Genomic DNA, 21172 nt, shown 5'->3' with positions numbered 1-21172 from the left:
TGCATTAGCTTTTCCCCAAACTGTCACGTGACTTGAGCCCATGTTATCACATTAAAATCTTTAAAATTCTGCCAAACTTTACCTTAGGTTTCCACTTTGACTTGTTTGTATTGTTGGAGGGAAAGACAGCTCACATTTTCACTTTCTACAATCCAATCTGTGCAGGAGATCGGATTTTTTTCCCTCCACAGATCCATCAATAAATAAGCGTAAGAAGCCTTTAATGTCCCGATTTGCGTCACTGGTTTTACGTTGCAGTGAAGTGGTGGAACAAAGGGGATTGAGTGGCATCGTCGAACACAGACAGAGGATCAGATGTTCCGATCCACCCGCAGTGGTTTCCACTCCCCAAACGTGGTTTTTAAACTGTAACCAGCTGTCCTTTTAGAAACATGCCTGCGCTGTGCATTTTATACCCAATAAATGTGTGATTCGTGCAGTCGAACCTTTAAAACGTGGCTGCGGACGACGATGCCCCCAAAACCGCTTCCTTGTTTACAAACTACTGCGAGTGGTGGAAAAGGCCCGAGTCACTTCAGTGTGACGGGGAAGAGGGCAAAACGCCGCTTCAGCCAAATGTTGTTATTTGAAAACGGGGGGGCGGGGGGGGGGGGGGGGGGGGGGGATTAGGCCGTCAATGTAGGGGACCGTCACTCGAACCACGATGCATTCAGAGGGAAGCAAAAGCATGTCAGAGTCTTGTTTTGATTGCACAAGCAGAGCATTTTATTTACAAAAGGTACACAGGTAACAAGTGTCGCCCAGGAGGAGTCTTCAGTGTGCATCTTTGGGTTTACAAACACAAATCTGATCCGTTTTTTTTTTTTTTTTTTCATCTTAAATCAGCACAATTCTTGCACACAATTTGGTTTAATGTTGTGTTCATTTCACCTAAAATATCATCAATACTTGGAGCAGCATTAAATACTTCCCCCCCCCCCCCCCCCCACTTCAATACTCTGTGGTATTGTGTGACACAATTTCAAGATTTTAAAATAAAGGAAAAGAAAATCAAAGTTGTGCTACATGCCAAATGAATGGAACAGTATTATTGAAATTGGTTGGCAATTTTCAGTTTTTTTCCCCAAACAATTTAGCTTTTTAAATCATACTAATACTGATTGAAGGTTTATGCAAATGTTGAATTCATCATAGATCCATGTTGCGGATGTCGTTTAGATTTGACATTAGAGGTCAGGTCAGTGTCCCTGAACTCGACGTCCACGTTCTCCCTTAACAGCACCACGCTGCTAATCCTGATCGCGGTCCAATGGCATTCTTGCACTCATAAAAACCCCCTTAAACTACCTTCCCGACCCCGCTGTAGCGCCGTAAATGGGCTAGCAATACACTCTAACATAGAGCACAGGAACTTTGACGTTGATAAAAGTGGGTCTGGTCTCTGTACATCCATAGCGAGCATTTGACCGGTAGAAAAATCAATGGGATACTTCAGTGAAAATAGGAAGTCCCATTTAGTCTGCAAGCAATCAACACTTTTCATGCAGATGGCTGAGGCTAGAAATTGTGAATATACCATGTGAGAAAAATTCAAACGGTCCATTCAAATTATTGTGATCTTTATGACCTAAGATTCTTTTTCAGGGTTAGCTTATTATACCTCTGAAAAAAAATGTCCCCCCCGCCCCCCCTATTTTTTCACAATAATCAAAAAGTGCAATTTTAAGACGACGACTTGCGAAAAGAGGAGTGACTCTGAGGAAGTCCGGCCAAAACGAAGCCACTTTGTTTAAAAGAGAGATTAATTAAAAAGGAGATGATAAACATTTTACAATCGTCAGTTGCTAAAACTGAGTGAAAAAAAAAAAAAAAAAAAAAAAGCTCTCTTAATCAACAAGAGAGTTGTAAAATGTACAAAGTGAAGCTGAGGACTTAAAAACATGCAAACTAGAAAAAGAACCCGTTTGCAGAGCGTTTCGACCCTTTTTGTTGTTGTTGTTTTTCTTCAGCAGCCTGCGTAGTGATGATGATGATGATGATGAATGTCAAAGCGATGGCGGTTTTGGACTCGTGCGTTCGGCTGATCTCGGGCGGGGGGGGGGGGTGGGGTCGGGGGGGGGGTCGAGAGGCAACCGGCAGGTACCTTCGGCCCGCCTGGTTGCAGAGGAGCAGCAGCAGCAGAAGAAGAAGAAGCAGCAGAAGAAGAAGAACCCGCTGGTCGTCCTCCCATCGGCTGGGTCGCCGGCGCTAGGAGGTCTGCAGGAGGCGTCTGTAGTGCGGCATGATCTCGTGTTCCGGCAGGTGCAGGTTGAACTCCAGCGCCACCAGGACCGGGAACTCGAAGGCTATCAGCTCCCTGCGGTTCACTCTGAACCGCTCTTCCAGTTTCTGCCAGAAAAAGACAAAAAAAAGAGAGAGAGAGAGTCAATATTAGATACCAGACACGTGCGATCCCGCGTTGTTTTGGTGCGGATTGCCCCCCCCCCCACCCCGAGAGAAGGCGCCCCGATTGGACCTCGGACTCACGTCTATCAGGAGCTTGGCCTCGTGCTTCTTCAGGTCGCCGCCGATCTTGGCGGCCAGGAGGACGCAGGCGCCGGCGCACAGCTTGCGGTTCTGCTTGTTCAGTTTGCCTTGAAGCGCCAGCTTCTCGAAGTAGACGAACGCCATGGCCACGGTCGGTTCCTCGTAGCTGCATTCGTCCTGGGCCAGCTTCTTGATCTCCCGCTTCAAGCTGCGGCGAAACAAGAGCAGAGGAGGAAGAGAGCAAGGGATGAAGAAAGGAAATCGTTAAAAAAATAAAACAGCCTTTTGTCATCGGAGACACTCGTTGCGTGACGCATGGCGTGACGGGTCCGTCTGTTGTACCTCCGGATCTTGCTCAGTGTGAGCCTTATGTGGGGGAACTTCTCCTTGAAGGTTTCGTTCATGTCCTTCTTGAGGTCAGAGGGTTTCACGTATTCAATGACCGTAGTCTGAAAAAAAAGGGAAAAAACCAGAGACGGTGTCAAAGCGATCCTCACACACACCAACACACACACACACACACACACGGGCCTCTCGGCGCTGCCCGTGCCGCTGGGAGGAGGAGGAGGAGGAGGAGGAGGAGGAGGAGGCCCGGCTGCGTTTCTCATCGTCAACAAATCCCATGAAAAGACGGGGATTACCAACGAGTCGATTCCACCAACGCACAAACCCGGCTGTGTGCATCCGATCAGAGCGCCATTGTTGTCCAGACTACCATTTAAAAAAAAAAAAAAAAACACAACACAACAACAGGCCGCACCGTTTCACAGAGGGACACCAAGTGTCTCCTTGCTACAATACACACACGTGAGTGTGTACTATTGTGCGTTCTCAGCAGCGCAACGAGGCGTCAGAAATGTTCCTCAACAGATTCATCATCCAATCCGGTCAAAAAGAGCCCCCCCACGTGTAGAGTCACGTTAAAACAGCAGAAGCACGGTGCGTTTCCAGCACAAGGGTCGCTCCGCTTCTTAGTGACAACATCCAGAAACACGGAGCCGCAGAAGCGGCACCGCTAATCAGACGAGGCAAGGGAAGATTTAATCAACTACTCAAAATACTCTTTGTGAATATTTCTTGGTTCAACTTTGACCTACTTTGAAACGCAGAGGATTACAAACACTTGACCTCCGACACGCAGCCCAATGATCTAAACTTTGGCTTGTTGGCTTTATTCATTCATTCACCCCCCCGATTATACACACACGATGACATATTGGAACACATTTGACGCATGCACACCCCTTACACCTCTGACATACCCCTAGAAATAAAAATAAAAAAGTAGGGGAAACGATACTCGTTCATGCAGAGCACCATCACTGGGATCAGGTGTTTTTATGTGGTATTAAGTTCCTTCTAAATAAACTGTTGTGATGAGAAGTGAACGGTTGCTGTGGCAAACACAATAGCCATTGTTGCGAGACGTTGGGTTTCGCAATTGCAGGAAGAGGACGAAAAGCACAAAAAAACACACACACACAGCTTGTCCTTGACTTAACATTTCAGCGACGTCGTTCGTGGTCGTACGTGTGTGTGTGTGTGTGCGTGTGTGTGTGTGCCGCCAGCGTCCACGACAAAAACAGTCCTCTGCAAAGAATGAGGTGGGAGTCTGTTCAGGTTTTATTTGTGTAATTCCAGACCCGATAAAAGCGAGTAAGAGAGGGTTTCAGAGCCGGGATAAAAAAACAACTACACAAAGTGTTGCAACGTAATAGCTGCTGACCGACCGGTGACCCCGTTGAGTAAATCCCGCTCCCGCTTTCCTTTTCTAAAAACAAAAAAACTCTTATTATTCTCTTCCTTGGATGTGGCTCGTGACCTTCTCACCATGTACGACGGGAAGATCAGGACTCTCTTGTGTTTCCCACATGGCCACTGCGGGTCATCCAGCAGGTTGGGGTCATACTCACGGAAGTCGCCCAGGTCGTTCCCTGCCCCACGGACACAAAGACGACAGGTTTGAGCTGGAGGTCGACCTGCCCCCCCCCCCCACCTTTACTTCTCAGTGCTGGACCTGACCTGTGTCCAAGCTGCTCTGGTTGCTGTTGGCCCGGCCCAAGCTCAGGCTCCGGTGGCTGGCGTTGCGCGACTGGGAGAAGGACGCCGTGGAGTCGATGGTGTTCCTCCGGCCCCCCAGCGCGTGGGTGGGGTACAGGAACTGGGTGTAGGACACGGTCTGCGGAACAACGGGGGGAGGGGGGTGGGGGGGGGGGGTGGAGTTACCATCGCGGTCGGACAGGTATCGTCGGGGCGGGACGAGGCGAAAGGCGTGGCGCTTTCAAAATGTCTCTCCATGTGTCAAAAGCAGTGAGTCAAACGCATTCATCAATGAGACGACTGCTCCCAGGTCTCCACGCAGCGCCTCACCTTCCCATCAGCCCCCAACTCCACTCCCTCGAGCCCGATGACCATCTCCTTGGCGCTGACGCCTCCCGACGGGTGCCGCTGACGCCCTCCTCCCTCCAACTTGACATCCCTAATGAACACAAGACCTTTAGCGCCTTCAAAGTGCACGCAGACACACACACGCGCACACACACACAGTCCTGCCGCTGCCTTTGACTTCTTTAACCTTCTTGTTTAGGCCTGTTCTAGTGCCCCCCCCCCCCCCCCTCGCCGCCCCTGACCCCCCTCCCTCCCTCACAGATAAAGGGCCTGTATCGACCTGCACTCTTCAGCATGTCTACTTTCTGTAATCGCCCTCGTCTCCGGCTGCACGGGAGGACGAGGCGAAGTGAAGAGCCCCCTTGGGAGGAAGCACGGTGGGCGAGTCCACTTGCTTCCTAGCAGGAAGCCTCCAGAGACTCTGCCCCGCTGCCCCACAAGAGGCCCGAAATAAGGAGGCCACTCTGCAAGTGGGAGGTGTGCCGGAGGTCAAGTGTTCTTCCGAGAGCAGCGGAGAGCACGTGACACGCAAATTATTTCGGTGTTTGATGCCTGAAAGGAAGCAAACAAACAACAACAAGCTTTAGCCTCGTTGATTGGAATTAAACCGCAACACCAACCATGGCAGCAGTTAAACTAATTAAAGTAGAGAGTTGTTCCTCATTTAAAGATGAATAGGTGACTGCCAGTAGGAGCTGCTTAGTGTGTGTGTGTGTGTGTGTGTCTTGTTTTGGTGCCGTTATCTCCCACAGCTCAGTCATGCTTTGCATCTTAAATGTTGCACCGATAAATAAGGGGGAGGACACGGTCGACCCTCACATGACTCTGCCAGTGTTTTGAGGACACGTGGGGGGGGGGGGGGGCACTCTTATATAATGCAAACTGTTATTCGGGCAAAAAGGCACATCGGGACACGTTGACAGATGCATCATAGAAGTGGAGATCCCCAGGCAGGAAACAGTGGAGATTACATGAAAAAAAGGGGGGGGGGTGGGGTGGGGGGGGGAATATATGAGACGGAAAGCTTTCTAGGGAGAGAGATTTTGTACAAAAGCAACCCAGACAAAACATGTTTGTGGTCCAGTCTGCCGAGAGTAAGGAGGAGTGAAAAGAAAAAGAGAAGAAAAGCCGAGGTTGCTTTGTAACGTTAGTAAAGTGTTAGAATCCGTGCCAAATGTTTTTTTCTACATCTTGCAACAAGCGCGCAAAGAAAATCTGAACCCTGGCCGGCTACTTTAGTGCCGTACACTTTTACAGCTCATATAAAAACGGTTTCAAGTCAGTTTGATTGCCTTGTAAAATTATTTTTACCCATTAAAACTAAAACGCATGAGCACCAGTAAAAAAAAAAGACTAAAAAAAAAAAAAAAAAATTCTATTAATCCCAGTGAGTGCATTTAACCCACTCAACCCGTCGCCCCAGAGGCCAACTGCGACTACGATGCGACGCCAGGAGCGGGTACCTAACATGCACGTCTCATGGGGGGGGGGGGTCAGAGAGACTGAAGCATATGGGGAAACCCATGCAAACACAGGGAGAACATGCAACATGCCGGGTTTGGAACCCGGAGGACCCGCCCACAGCCCTCGCCGCTCTCGCGTCTGTACGCTAAAACGACAGGCGTCCGTTAGCCTGAGTTTAGCCGGAGGGCTCGAGGTAGGGGGGGGAACAAATGACGCTGGTGCTTTTCAAAACTACGGTTTTAAAGACAAAAAATCACATCGTATAAATATCTATCTTCGGTTGAAATACAAAGTAAAAACACTCCCTTGGCGCCGATACGATTCTTGATCTTTGTTAATCCATTAAAACCGTATCCACGAGAGACGGGATTATTCTTGTACAATGCGGCGGGGCTTGACTTAAACGCTGCTTTTGTGACTTTGTAAGACAGAATGCAACAACATTTATTAAGACAACGATAACTGATACTCGATCCGACCCGGACTCTTGGCGACATTTCCCAAAGTGTCCAACCATTGTTTTGTAATGAATCATTCAGTGTTGTAACTGTGGGAGAAGCCTCTTGGTGTTTTGTCTTCACTTTTTGGGAGCATGCCAAGCTGGAATGCATAAATTTGGCACTTTTGTTCGGGTCACGGCTGTCACAGTAACCACGGAGACAGAGGGGGGGGGGGGAATAAAAAAAACTACATGCAATCAACCTTTTGGAGCCGGGCCTTCTAAAAAAATAAATTAAAAAAAGGTTGAAAAGTAAACTGTCAATTAGCCGCTATGAGCATTCAAATTGAAAAGTCCCGGGGGTTCATTAACCCTTGACCTTTCACTGAATGCCTGGCTTTTGGAAAAAGGGATTGAGCCTTTTATGCTCTTCAAGAGTCCGAAGCGTGGTGTTCTTTGGCCCTCGTGCGTCTCCTTTTGCATTCAACTTCCTCGTCATCTACCGATAAGCTAGAGAAGAAAAAAAAAAAAAAAAAAGATGGCGTCGCGATCCGTACGCGGGACACGCAGCAGAACCTCCAGCATGCTGGGTAATAAAACCAGTGGACAAAACCTGGGGAAAAAAGCAAGTTTATCTAGGTAGGTCTAAGAACATCTGCCAGAGCCTTAAAGAGTCTTAAATGGTAAAACGCCAGCTGAATGACAGTTGCAACAGACAAAAATGGGTCAACGAACAAAGGAAGAGTGGCTAAAAGCCACAGGAGCCATGATGCGCAAAAAAAAAAAAAAAAGCAATACAAGCAACAAGCATCAACAATTCATTAAAAACAATCCTCTTATGCCCATTTTCAGCCCCGCGGCTTGTTTATTCGTCAAAACCGTAAAAATGCATCCACCAAAAAACCAGCCCTTAGCCACGTGTGCACCAGTCAGAGGAGAGGACATCCACAGGAAAGAGGGGGGGGTGGGGGAGAAACAGGGAAAGAGGGAGCGCAGGCTGGCGGAGGTGAATAGATTCAGCATGCCGTAGGATACATACCCTGCTTGGCTACAATCTCGATAGGGCAGCACAGAAAATACACTATAGAAGGATCTTCTGCCACTGATAAGGACTATCCTATAAAAACAAAAACAAGCTAATCAACATCTATCCGACAAGATCCACAGGAGAGAGTGTGCAGTAAAAATAGGAGTGGGGGGAGTGAGATGAAAGTGTGTGGGAGGAGTGTGTGTAGGTTATTTTTTTTTGGGGGGGGGGGGGGGGGGGGGGGTTATGTGGCATGTAGTCACAGGGTTTGGTAGCAACAATGATGCATTTTTATTATTAAGTCACTTTGGTTAACATTTGCTATTTCTAGAATATATATATATATATATATATATAGTGTTGTCCCACAGATGTAAAGGTGTAAACAGCTTCACCTGTGCACACATCAACATTAACACCACATGAGCCAAGAACACAAGGATATGTGATCAAGCTCTTTCTTCATTATTTTTTTTTTTTTTTTTTTTTAAAGATTTCATGGCGTGATTCCAGAAGGATTTTAAAACAGTGATCAGCTAACGATTCCTAGTTAAATGAGATCAGGTTTCACTTCTCGGTCGTGTCACTAATGCGTGAGAATGGCGTGCGCTGAATGGTCTGCTCGGGTTCCAACTGCGGCTCCTCGCCGTCATCCGCCCGGAGGACGTCCTAAGGTGGGGGGGGGGGGGGGGGGGGGGGGGCAACGGGCGGCGCCTTACCTTCCGTTGCGAATGTCGTGTTGCCTCATGTTCTTTATGAAGTGGATCTTCTTGAAGCTCTTCGGTCGGGGGGAACCCGACAGGGTTCGGCATCTAAAAGTGAAAAAAACGACATATAGATCAGTACCTCAAGAGACAAAGAAACCCGGTGAGGGGAGTGGGGGGGGGGGACATTACGTCTGGACGGGTACCTGCGAAGAGGAGCGTTCTCCTCAATGTCCTCCAGCGTTTCGAGCGAAGAGCGCTGAGAGATGAGTCTCCGTCTGGGAAGACAAAACAGAGAGACGCCATGTTACCAAAGGCAGGACCGACCGCGCTTAGGAGGAGAAGAGACTCAATAAGGGTGCGACCCTGGTTCTGATCTGGCGGGCGTTTCTTCTGGACCCCCCACCAGCACCTGAAGTGGATTCGCTTTTACACCAAAGGCATCAGTGTTCTGTACGAATTAAATCTCATCATCAGAAATTCTCCAGTTGTCTACTTTGTGTACATCATGTGGGTAAAACATCACTATACAGTTACAATAGACCATGTGTTGGTGTGAAGTGTACACAGGGTACAGGTAGGTAGAAACAGCAAAGTTAACAAAATGTTAATTACTACTACTTTATTATGCAGCAGTTTTAAAGTCTTGATTTTAACAAAGATCTTCACGAAGAAAAGAAATTGACTGTAGTCACAAACTAACTTCCTCCACTGTTCAAATGGCGTTAAACGTCAAACACAAAGCCCCCGAAAACCAAACGGCGACGGCGGTGAATGCCGACTCGGCGCCAAAGGTCAAGCATCGGTGGCCAATCATCACCCGCGTCCGTCTGTCCCGTGTGGTCACTTATCACTCCTCAGAGACCACAGCGGCCAAAAGGACAACGAGCGCTTTGTGCAACAACTTTTTTCTTCCCACAGATGGCCTTTATTTATTTATTTATTTTTTACACACTGGTTGCACGGCTTCGAGAGGCTAATTCTCCTTTCATATATGACCCCCCCCCCACTCCCCCCTGCCCAGTTTAACAAACAAAACCACATGTGATGGCAAAGTACGCCCGTTAACCACCACGGTAACATAATCCGACGCCATTAATCTGCTCTAGAAACGGGCAGAATTCAAGAGTAGTGGATAAAAAACACATTAGTGGGGAAATAACAAAAATGTGACGCATCCTCCCGAAGGGGGGAGGGGGGGGGGGGGGTCTGTCAATAACTTGCAGACAAAAAGTCTGTTCACACCGTGCATGTTGGACGCCGCTGGCCGTGTTTACACTGGCTGATGACATCCCCCGCCCCCCGCCCCCCCTCCACGGAACGCTTCAAAAACGGGCCTACGGTGGAGCGCAGGGCAGCGCGGCCTGTTAATGAACGACAGAAAACTGAGGGGCCGACGAGCAAAAGATGACTCCGTCCTCGACGATCCAAGCCCCCCCCCCCCTCCCTCCCCCGAGCCGAGGGCACAGTGTGCGTCTGGAGGAGACAAGGGTGCACGCCGAGGACCCAGAGTGGAGGCAGGCGAGGAAAAGGAGGAGAATTTAAAGAGACGTGGTTGTTGTGGTGGTGGAGCGCCTGTTGCTCAGACAAATGGGTGCGTCATGTGATTCATGGTCGGGGGGGGGGGGGGCTTACATCATCCTTCTGGTGGCTGGGTGAAGATCTGAGACTACACACATTTCGAGAGAGACTTATTCCTTTCTCACGACGGTGCAAGACTTCATTCATCAAACTGTTTAATGTTGAATGAAGCTTTTTGAAAACAATCTGGATTCATTACGAGCCGAAAGGGGCACGAGACACATTAGCATCCTTTGCTAATGATGTTGGAAAACTCCCCTCATCTGACTCTTTAATCCCAAATCAAATACAATTTAGAGTTTCTAACCAGAGGCTTTACTGCAATAGGGGGATTTTCTTTTATGAATCCACGGATCAAATGACTGTTGTGTAATGTGAGAAGTATTAACCGGCACTGCAGAGCTCCGCGAAGAGCTTCAAAACTGTCCAGATATTAGTTTTAGGGGGGGGGGACAAATCCACATTCCTCTGAGCAAAAGAGAAAGATCTGTTTCATTAACAAAGGGAACGTTGCCAGTTCATGAAGGCACGGCTGAACTGGGAGGACTTTGCTCAGATTCCAGGACCTGCAGGACGTGTTTTAATGCAAAAGATGGAAACAATAACACTCATTCACCTCAGACACGACTGCGACCAAATCCCAAAGCTTTAAAAGAGAGACCTCCCTACAAAGTTAGAGTTATTTTGTTTAGGCACGTTAGGGAAATGCAACCCGGGTGTCATTACGCGGTTTCTTCCTGCGGACACAACGCAATAAAAAAAAAAAAAAACGTGTTTATCCAAAAGGCTACAATCAGGCAATCCGGTCCTCCCAGTGATGCTATCGGAAAAAAACCAGTGGACTGTTTAGACGTGGAGATTAAACGGCGTTCACACGTACGCCCTGCTGGCAGCGTGCCATAGTGATGTTCTTTCCACAAATACAGCCAGGGCAAATTGGAATTATTCTGATGGAGGGGGGGGGGGGAATCCAGTGAGAACAGTTCAGCCTCGCTGATCCTCAAACACACAGACGGGAGGAATCAGCAGATTTTATAAACATGAATGGGCAAAAAAAAGTAAAAAAAAACAGAGAGAGAATTAGAAGCTTTACTAAATCTTATACCTTCCGTCAAATCCTAAACACTTTTTTTTTGGAGGGTTGGAGGGTGTTAGCTGGCAGTTCCGACTGTCTGAAGCAGCGAACAACAGCGAAACCTCGTAACCCGGAGAATGTGACCCAATAACACACAAAAAAAAAAACTTCCATCGACATGTAATGGCCGAGAAGGCCAGCTGGTAATAGGTTTGCTATATTTAAAGCAGCAGCTCAGGGCGGATGAAGTTTGAGGAGCGGAAGGAAAGCCGAACGTGAAACATCATCCATAACGTTCATGCGCTGAAGATTCGGATTCTGAGGACACGGCGCAGAGGCGGCTTCGGGCCTTAAAAAGCCGGGGTTTTGGCAGCACATCAGAGGCTCCGGGAAACTTCCTGAATGGGAGCAGGGAGCGAAAAGCCGAAAATGGGAGAGGAAGTGGAAGACAGAAAACACTTCTCACAGAAGTCCGGGGCATCCCGCCTCCCTCTGGACACGTTTCCATCCAGCTAACCTCCCGGAAAAAAAAAAACCCGGCCCATTTTTGAATGCGTGACATTCAGGAAAAGGTTCTCGCGCTGTGAAGTGTTTAGCTTTGTTTTCAGATTCAAGATATTTTAACAACACGTTCATTCTTGAAAATGTCCTGCCAAAACTGTGGCAGCAATGAGGCATTTAATGTGATGGTGGTGTCATGTCTTTCACACATTACACATAACATTTTAAGCCTCAGAGGTCATTCTTGACCTTGAAAACCCTGAGCCTTCGTTCCTCGACCTTTGCGCCAAACTCGAACACAAAGGGTCCTCAAATGCCGGGGGGAAAGCGAGAGTGTCAACATCTCCAGTTCCATGACAACTGGCCAAACACCGCCTGCAGGGGAAGATATGCCCGAAAACCCCAAAACAGCTAAACGTTCTTTGTGGCTACGCTATATTTTTAGTTTCTTTTTCACTCTGCAGAGGAGCAGTTAACGGAGTCTTCCTCACTGTGAGGGGTTTCTGGAGCTTTGTTTATTCCCGGGAACCGCTTTACTTTTTGGCAGCGCAATTTCCATGAGGTTCAGGAAGGGGAACTGGACGCCTACTGCGTGTTTACCCACGAAGCAGAGCTTCCCGAAGAACGTCTGGCAGAGACACCGAGGTGAGGAGGAGAGGACTCGGGGGGGGAGGGGGCTCAGGATGAAAAAGCACAAGAGGATTTTGACAGAAGGATCTGACGGGTCAGGGGACCACTGTTACAGACAGGTGACAGGGGGGGGGGGGGGGGGGGGGGTGGACGTTCTCTAAAAATAATGACTTATTATTGACAAGGCGTGCTGCTGCCGAGGGCTCCCTCCTCTCTGGGGAAACTAGGGTCGATCACACTGCATCAATCCCCTGACCCACCCCCCTGAGGAACAAACAAACTGCTGAACCTCCGCCTTCGGCATGTGCATCGTTGGGTCCACTAGGACTGCAGAAATGGAAACACCTTTCCAAAACGCTATTCATTCAGTGGTTAATGTGAGGAAACAACAAACAAAAAAACACACTAACAACTTTGTGTATTTGAAGTTGCCCAACTGAAGGCTGAAGACACCTGGCGGTGTGCAGCCTGTGAGCTGCAGGTGAGTGCAACGCCACCACAGATAAACTGCACTGGAGGGTTTGCCAGAGGCATCCTGTGTTGTCAGGAGAGTTCTCTACACACGTGTACCGACTGCTCTTATCTGTGCTTCCCTCTCCCAGGGGGGGGGGGGGGGGGGGGCACACATGGTGATGTTTCTTCGCCCGCCCGCCAGCTGTGATGAAAGCGAGGTCCGGTCTGCTGACTGTGCAGATCCTGCAGACCTTGATCGCCAGCCCTGCATCTTGCACGCCGTGTTCCCAAACCACCCGAACCGCGCGAGACGCGTTTACCTCGAGCGCTGCAGCTCCATCGCAGAGTTGGCGATCAGAACTCCGTCCAGGCTGTAGGTCTGCGAGCTTTGCCTGGAGAAGGGCGCAGGCAGGACGCCCTGCGTGTACGTCTGCAGCCTCCCTCGGGTCGATGCCGGCACCGCGGAGAACGGCGAGCTGAGCGGCGCGGGCAAGAACGCGTCGCCCCCCGCGTCCGCGGCCGCCCCGAACCCGGCCCGCCCGCCGGAGAGGAGAGCCTGGTTGGCAAAAGCGAGCGCCTGGGCGGCCGTGGTCGCCGCCTCCTTCGCCTCCTCCGCCTCCTCCTCCTCCTCCTCCTCCTCCTCCGCGGCCGCTGCCGCCTCCGCCGCCTCCACCGCGGCGGCGGCAGCGTCGCACGCTACCGAGCCCTCCGGGGGCGCCAGGCTGCGTCTAGTCCGAGCCTCGGGCGGGTCGTCGTCCTCCTCGTTGGGGTCGTCCGCCTCGTCCTGCACGGGTCGCCCGTCCAGGGAGATGTTGCTGAGAAAGGACAGCGCCGCTTGCCTCCTGCGCGGGTCGATGCGTTTCCGCGTGGGTTCGCCGCCGGGGTGCTTCATCCGTAGCGTGGACGCGCCGCTGCTCGTGGCGGCCGCCATGGTCCGCTCCCGGTGATCCGAGTCCCCCCGCCGCGGTAACGGTCTCACCTCGCTGCCATATCGATCTTGCGTTAATCGTGCGTGTGTGTATGTGTGTGTGTGTGTCCGTGAATAGTAGTGGCCTGTGTTTTAAGTACACGCGTCCAACTGGGTGAAAACAGGGAGGTCACGTGTGTGCAGTATTGTGGCAGCACACAGGGAATGCGGACCAATGGGCTGTCAGGAATGCGTGTGTGTGTGTGTGTGTGTGTGTGTGTGTGTGTGTGTGTGTGTGTGTGTGTGTGTGTGTGTGTGTGTGTGTGTGTGTGTGTTTTCTCTCTACCTTTTTTTCCTGCCTGCTGAAGCCCGCTCTCTGACAGCAGGGCAGGTCCAGGATTACATAAACCGAGGCCCGGCCTCTCCAAAGCAGTCCGACCTGCACAATCACCTCCCGCGAGCCACGTCTTCACTGCCGCAGCCGTTCGGCAGACACGTTGCTAAAGGAAACGTTTCATTGTGACGATGAGAGAAAATAGATCCATGTTTAAAAGAAATTGCACCAGTCAGCATTTCTGCAGCAATTGCGCCATCTGCCTTCGTGACGTGAATTGCGTGTGTTTTTTATAAACTTTTTTCTTGTCTTCCCTTTTCTTTCACCACAGCCCCCCCCCCGTTGACGGCGCCATCTGGTGGTTTTTGGGTGTCGGCAACTGCAGTTTCTGCAGGAGCATCAAGAGAGGCTGTCTTTTTTTGCCTTTTAGTTGAAGATGTCTCACGTTTTATTGCCTCTGCGCTTTTGTTATTTTTAGATAACATTGAGTCGGCAAATAAAATGATGTTAGATACTTTTTGTCATAGTCAGGTTAACCCCCCCCCTCCCCCGGGGAAGGAAAATGTTGTGGGGTAAGCAGCAGATCTGTCAGCTCCTTCATTAAACCCAGAAAACAATCCGTGCTCCCATGCATGCATTGCATTAGGTTTTCTGTGTGTCACCTTGAGTCCATTTTAAAAAACTTCTTACACTCCCTGTCATCAACAACTAAAAGTCTTAAGACAACAGGCCGTTCTTTGGAATGATGAACAGTTGAACAGTTCGGGTTTTAGCCTTGTTTGTGCAAAGATGCTCCTCCTCTCCTTGCTTCAAACTCGTTGTTCATAGTAATCGTCCCGCTCAGGACTACTGGCGCCAGGGGAAGATGTTCAGTGGTCGACAGGCACGTTCCTCCTCGTCAACATCAGATCTGCGTTTAATGAAGGCCCTTAAACTCTCATATAGAACACTCTGCTGAAGTTCCAGTCCCTCAAGTAATCCCAGGAGAAAAGAGAAGTGCTAAATGTACTCATTTCATTTGGTTTCAATACGTTGTTTGTATGTTATAGCAGCAGAAACGACTGATAATAAATAAATAGTAGTGTGTATATAAAGATTGTGTCGGTACACTGCAGTCTGCTTGGAGACTGCAGACAACACAGCACGTTTTCATCACTAGAGGTCCCTGTTGGACCTCAAATCAGCACCTTGCTGCATGCTTCTTTATATGTTTTCACATATAACTGATGTGCATACAACCCAAAGTGGATAAGTGCCATAATATCAGCGTGCGTACTGTGTTTTACTGCTAATATGCTGTATGGTTAGGGGCGCTGATCATATGGTGTTAGTTACTCATCTTAAGTGTATGAATAATCTTTAGGAACTTGTTTTTTTTACATTCATTTGACTTCACTTGTGCTCCCCGAAAAGTTAAATATAGAGATAAAAAAATGTCTGTAAACCGCTCGTCAACCAGAATGCTTTTCATACACAACAATCTACATTCAACGTTTAGCCCGGAATAACAACAGTGTGCCCCCCGCAGATCTACACCCCCGCAACAATAAAGCGTTAGGACTGCAGGTTCTTTGGCCCCAGTTAATCAGAGCGGCCCATCGGTCCCCCGCAGCAAAGACTCCACTCGACGAGAAAACCCTGAGCTTCCTGTGTTTGTGTGAAGTTTCCTACTCGTGAAGTACTTCGGCACCTCATTGTGAGGCTCCCGTGCACGTGACTGCTATTACTTTCACTATGATTAAAGAGCAACATACCAATAGGAATCATCGGCTCCCCTCACTGCAGCCGAGCGCTGGAAACACAATTCCGTGTAATGATGAGCCAAAATGATTCTTGATTTGTTGGAAAGAAAAATGGGATCAAGGTGAGAGGACAGAATGTGGAAGGAAGAGAGCAAAGTTCAGAGTCAACAATGGGGAATACAATTCAGTAGTTCAGGTATTTATTGTTGTGTCCCCGTCAGCGACGTTAGGTCAGCGCTTTCTGGTAATCCTTCGCCTGGGAAAGGTTTCACCTTTATTTCTTTCTTTTTCTATTTGCATCAAGAACATTTTGAGCCATTGCAGGGTTAAGCAATTAAAATGCCTGCCAAGCTATTTTAGGGGTGCGGGGAGGGGGACTCACTCTTTACATTTGTCACACACACACACACACACACTCTGTGGTCCTACTGCAATGCAGAAAACATTTTACATAATATATATATATATATATATATAAAATATGCAGTCCATAATAGTTGATCCTATCTCCGATGAGATAATTAAACGGTTTGTTGGATTTTTCTACACTGGCTTCTCCCATAATTCCCAGTGGAGAATCCAATCTATCAGCATCAGCAGCAGCGGTCGGATTAGGTGGCCGTTGATGAAGGATTTAGATAAGAGCGAGCGCGTGAGGCCAGCGCAGGGACGCCTCGTCTTAACGGGAACAGCGGGCCTTAGCGCAGGAATCGACGGAGCTGAGTCGTTGGCTTTAACAGGACAGCGATGTGCAGAGTGGAAAGGACTCGATGAAAAGCGCCGGATAATAAAACCATTGAAAAATAAACGTGCTAATGTGCTGTCCAGGGGTCAACAGTTCACGGAGGAGATATGAGGAAATTTCCTGCACAACACACTTATTTACTGTCCTGCTGGGACTTACATCAGAAGATCTATAAACACTGAACTATGAGAACAAACTTCTTTATGGCACTTCTTCAAAATGAATGGAATAAAAATCCAATAATCATTAGCAACGCAAAACGCAGCTAAATCTCTGGCTCTTATGTGTGTGCAGTGCATATGCAGTCAGTCAGTCCGTGCTAGCCGCAGGTTAGCTTAGCATAGCTCAGAGACTGGAAACCAGGGGGAAACCGCTGGCTTGGCTCCGTCTAAATGCAAAAACGCAATCTAACTTGTTGTTAGGGCTGTTTCCATGCATTAACCCCACCCCCCCCCCCCCCTCCCTTTGCTGCTCTCTGCGTGAAATTGAGTCTGCGAAGGTTATCCGGCGCTCGCCATCTCAGAGTCCGCCTGTTTGTGCCTGACACACACACACACACACACACACAGATAGGCTTATCCTGGTGTGAGCGTTAGTGCTCCGTGGTCAAGAGGGCAGGGCTGGTTTGTGGTCGGGGTCCACGGTTGGCGGAGGAGGGGACAGGGCCAGGCGTGTGGAGCTGGTGGGGTCTGCGGTCGTGGCCTGGGATTGATTGACTCTGCTTTAGGTCCGTGGAGAGAGAGCCCACCCGCGTGTCTCAGCCCACCCCCCCCCCTCCTCCCTCCACAACATCAAACATGTCGCATTGTGTTGATCTATGGAGATGGCCGGGCAGCACTTTCAACTGAGTCAGGCCAGGTCCATCAAAGGATTTATCTCCTCGCAAGATTAAAGGGGGGCCGAGGCGTCTGCCAAACAAAGGCTAACGCCGAGGGTCGGCCCGGGTCCTGAACCGGCTGATTTACACCGAGACAGCCCCCTGATTCTGGGGGGGGGGGGGGAGGGGGGGGGACGGCGACGACGTCCGAGGCCCGCCGACGTCTGCCTCGCATCTGACAGCTTCAGTTTGAGCCGGATCGTCCGCGGCGATTGATGCATTGTCCCCCCCCCCCCCCCGTGGACGTCGTGTCGTCCGACGTGCCTCAGTAAACGATGAGCAGTTCTGAAGGCGCAACACTTTCCGTCCGACCGCGAGGCAGGCGGTGTTAAAGTTATTCAAAACCTCCTTTAAGTTTCTGACATGTTCCTGGCATCTCTGTGAATTCCACAGTAATGACGAAATCACTTGTTGGGAACGTTAGTTTGGGTTTTATTTTTATATTTGTTGTTGAATAGCAAGAGGGGGATCTATAGCGGATCTTTTATGTGAAAACATGAACTGCTTTTGAAACAGATTCATGTCACGTCCAGTGACTTGTTCCTGTTGCTTTGACCTTTGCCCTCCCTCCTATTAGTCACTTTGTAATGTTTTTCAGTCTAGGAATGTAGGCCTGTTTCACTGGTGCCCTTATTGTAAGATGCGTTGGACGATTTAAAAGCTAAGTGCCTGCAAGAAAAATGACTTTTGATTCATAGATTTGTGGCGTACAATGTGACGTATTTACAATTAACCATTTGAGTGAATGCTATTTCCTGACTTTGTTGCTGTGCAGTTTGAAAACCAAATGCAGACATGAAAAACAATTTGGCCACCAGTCGCTTTCTCTCTCTTTTTTTTTTTTTTTTTTGCAAGAATTTCCTACTTTTGTTTTTCTTTTAGAGTAGTTTGCTCCGTTTAAGAGTATTAGCCAGGGGTTTTTGGGGAGCATACTTTGCTGTTTTCATTTCGTCTCACAATGAAAACACTCATTTATATTCATTTGGAATCGAGCGGGGGGGGGGGGGGGGGGGGGGTGAAAGACGTGAAGCGGACTGGCGTCAAGATACGATCGGACGGCGCGGGCCCGGCTCACATGAGCAGTGGGGTTTTAACTTTTAAGGCATGAAGGCCTTAAATCAGGGCAAAAGCTTTGCAAGAATTTTACTTTCACATACCTCGCGATTGCGATATTTGTCTCACTTATGAAACGCGAGGCTGAAAGTGTCGGGCGATGTAAATGGAGGGTGGAAATGAAGCGAAGTGGAGGCTTTTATTGGAATTCTTCTCCGCTTCTAAAGCAGCCAATCCATAACAGGTTGAAAGTGGAGGACAAATGTTGACCTGCGGTGATGTTTTTACACCTCGTCGTTAATAAATCAGAGACAATGAGGCCAATCGGCAGTTGTCTCTGGACGTGGTCACATGCTGCAAGACCACCGCTCGGCTTTTTGCTACTCATAAAAATCATTAGGAATAAACAATAAAAACCCGTATTCCTTTCTGTACATTCTGAAATGTGAATGTATTCATGCACTGTCACAGTGTTTTTTCTCTGTCTGTGTGTGTGTGTGTGTGTGTGTGTGTGTGTGTGTTGGCCTATCTCTGTATGCACGTATCAGTACGAAGCACAGTGTTGCTGCAGGCCTCGCCCATAGTAGGAGGAGAGTACAGGGCAGGGTCAACACTGTGTGAGCCAGAAGAAACGCTGTGCCTGGCACCGCCACGCACTCACACACACACACACACACGCACACACACACACACACACACACACACACACACACACACACACACACGCACACACACACACTAGACAGGCAACCTTGGGAATCACAGCCAAAAGCAGAACAGAATGTACATTAAGGAGGTCGTCTCTCCTCCACTCCTTTCCTTATTCCTTGCCTTCCATCCTAACCTAATCTTTGGCTTTACAATTGAGGAGCAAATGGCACTTTTTTTTTTTTCCTCCCACCGAACGCCGGGCTCCATTTTACAATGATGTTTGTGTCTCAACGTTTAAAGGTTGAAGAGCGTTTATCTGGCCCCGCCTCCCCGCCCCCCCCCCCCCTACTGCTCCCTCCCTCCCTCTGTCACCGTCGAAGCGCTTCAGCGCCGGAGGTCACGTTGCTAAACTTCGCCTTGTAAACCCCCGTCGCGCGGTTTCACCTTGGTGTTAAATGTCCTGCTCCAACAGTGAACCCAACGAGGAGCAGATGAGGGAAGCTGTGCGCATGTGTCAGTGCTGAAGCTGCTGTCATGTCGGACTCGGAGGATATATTGCAGGTCTTGGGACTTTAAGAATTAGTATGGGGGGGAATAGTGCTCTGTTTTACAGGATAAAGGGAACTGACCCGCGGACCACAGACGAATCAAAGCAAAGGAAGTTAAAAGCTAAAAAGGACCATTTTGTCGTCATTCAAGTAAATTGTTCTTATCTTTTTTTTATATGCGTTAAATTATCATCTTGGTTTGCTAATATCTGGGTTGTAGTTGTGGTCATTATCCCTATTGGTGAAAAGTGATGACTACGGAACACAGTGTCACTGTTCAAAGGAGTCAGATTATCGTTTCCCAAACATAGCACAGGATTATCGGGATTTTGGGATTGTTCCAGTGTGACGAAATAATTGGGATTCAAACCAAAAGGGTTAAAAGCATTTGAAGGTTAAAGTATTATGCAAATTGTCAATTGTAAACATCCATCACGGTTTACAGGCCGACTCCCCGCTTCACCTTTGACCTCCCATACTTGTCATAGTTTTGCAAGCGCATATCTTTCTTGTGCAATGACAGATTATTAGCAACATTTTGAGCTGTGCTTCAAATAAAGTTTTTTTTTAATACCTGTCTTATTTGTCGTGTTTTTCCCCCCGGAACCAACTGGCAATGTCTCCGCAGTCCCAGACCTCAGCAATTATTCTGATGTGGACACAGTTATATCTACCAATAGAAATAAAGGCCGATATTTGAGAAAAAAAATGAATGTAGACAACATTCTGAGGTCCTTGGTTTGTTTCTACCTTGTGAGACTTGTGTTCCAGTCCCAACAGCTGCCTGCTATGGATCCCTTGTGCTGCCGATGAGAAAGGGTTTGAGGGAGAGAAGAGAAAACACTAGCGGCAGATTGCAGGCATTCTACAACGCATTAGGTCATGAGAATTGGATCTCGTGCTGTTTGAATGATGAAATGGCTCACCAAAGGGACCTCGATCGAGGTCCACGCGAATGGTCGCCAAGAGGTCATCTCCATCCGAGAGAAGAGAAAGAATGAAAAATACGCTTTGCTCCACACAATTATTAACCCCCCCCCGCCCCTCTTCTCTACAGTAAGTGAAGCCTGCTCTTCGGCACTGTTTTAGGTTTGAACGTGAGCTTTGTCTTGGTGTGGGAATCTCAAACAGTGACAGAAACACGCAGAGAGCGGACGAGGGCCAGAGACCGGAGGGGTCGCGGCCAGACATCGGAGCTATTTTGGTTTTGCAGAAAACTAGAAGTGGTCCCGTTACCCTGGAGGCGGCTCGTGTTTTCCATACAGCTCAGCGACTTGGCAGGGGCAGTTTCACATTGAGCCCCCTCCTTCTGCTCAAGCTCCCTCTCTCCCTCCCCTCCCCCCCCCCCCCCCTCCGCCCCTTCTCCCTTCCTCCCGCTATCCTCCCACCGCCCTCCTCTCGCCCCCCCCCCCCCAGCAGGAAAGCGTCCGCGGCCCGCAGTGGAGACAGCCTGACTGCGCAGGCGGCCCGGCAGATGCACTGGAGATAAGTTTGTGTGCGTAAGCTGGGCCGCGACCCTTGGCGGCAGGACATTGACCAGATCCTGTCAGTGAGAGGGCAAGAGCC

General features: G+C 49.1%; 1 protein-coding gene across 3 annotated transcripts; it reads right to left on the bottom strand.

The window, feature by feature from the left end:
• Positions 1 to 786: 786 nt before the first annotated feature.
• Positions 787 to 14285, bottom strand: cables1 (Cdk5 and Abl enzyme substrate 1). Of its 3 annotated transcripts, none has more exons than XM_037458957.2 (10): positions 14003 to 14285; positions 8716 to 8787; positions 8525 to 8617; positions 7818 to 7895; positions 4858 to 4966; positions 4510 to 4666; positions 4318 to 4421; positions 2830 to 2936; positions 2488 to 2695; positions 787 to 2349 (listed from the first exon to the last, which is right to left on the bottom strand). In XM_037458957.2, exons 3-10 carry the CDS (start codon positions 8551 to 8553, stop codon positions 2209 to 2211), a joined length of 933 nt encoding a protein of 310 aa, XP_037314854.1. In that variant the 5' UTR covers positions 8554 to 8617; positions 8716 to 8787; positions 14003 to 14285; the 3' UTR covers positions 787 to 2208. The 3 variants fall into 3 exon arrangements, with proteins under 3 accessions (XP_037314854.1, XP_037314852.2, XP_037314853.2); XM_037458955.2 differs by lacking the exon at positions 14003 to 14285 and adding an exon at positions 13070 to 13960; XM_037458956.2 differs by lacking the exons at positions 7818 to 7895; positions 14003 to 14285 and adding an exon at positions 13070 to 13959.
• Positions 14286 to 21172: the final 6887 nt, after the last annotated feature.

The sequence above is a fragment of the Pungitius pungitius genome, chromosome 15 (genome assembly GCF_949316345.1).
Source record: "Pungitius pungitius chromosome 15, fPunPun2.1, whole genome shotgun sequence".
Classification (NCBI taxonomy): Eukaryota; Metazoa; Chordata; class Actinopteri; order Perciformes; family Gasterosteidae; genus Pungitius; species Pungitius pungitius.
Note: the sequence above shows the minus strand (reverse complement) of the source record. Positions and strands in the feature narration are given on the sequence as shown.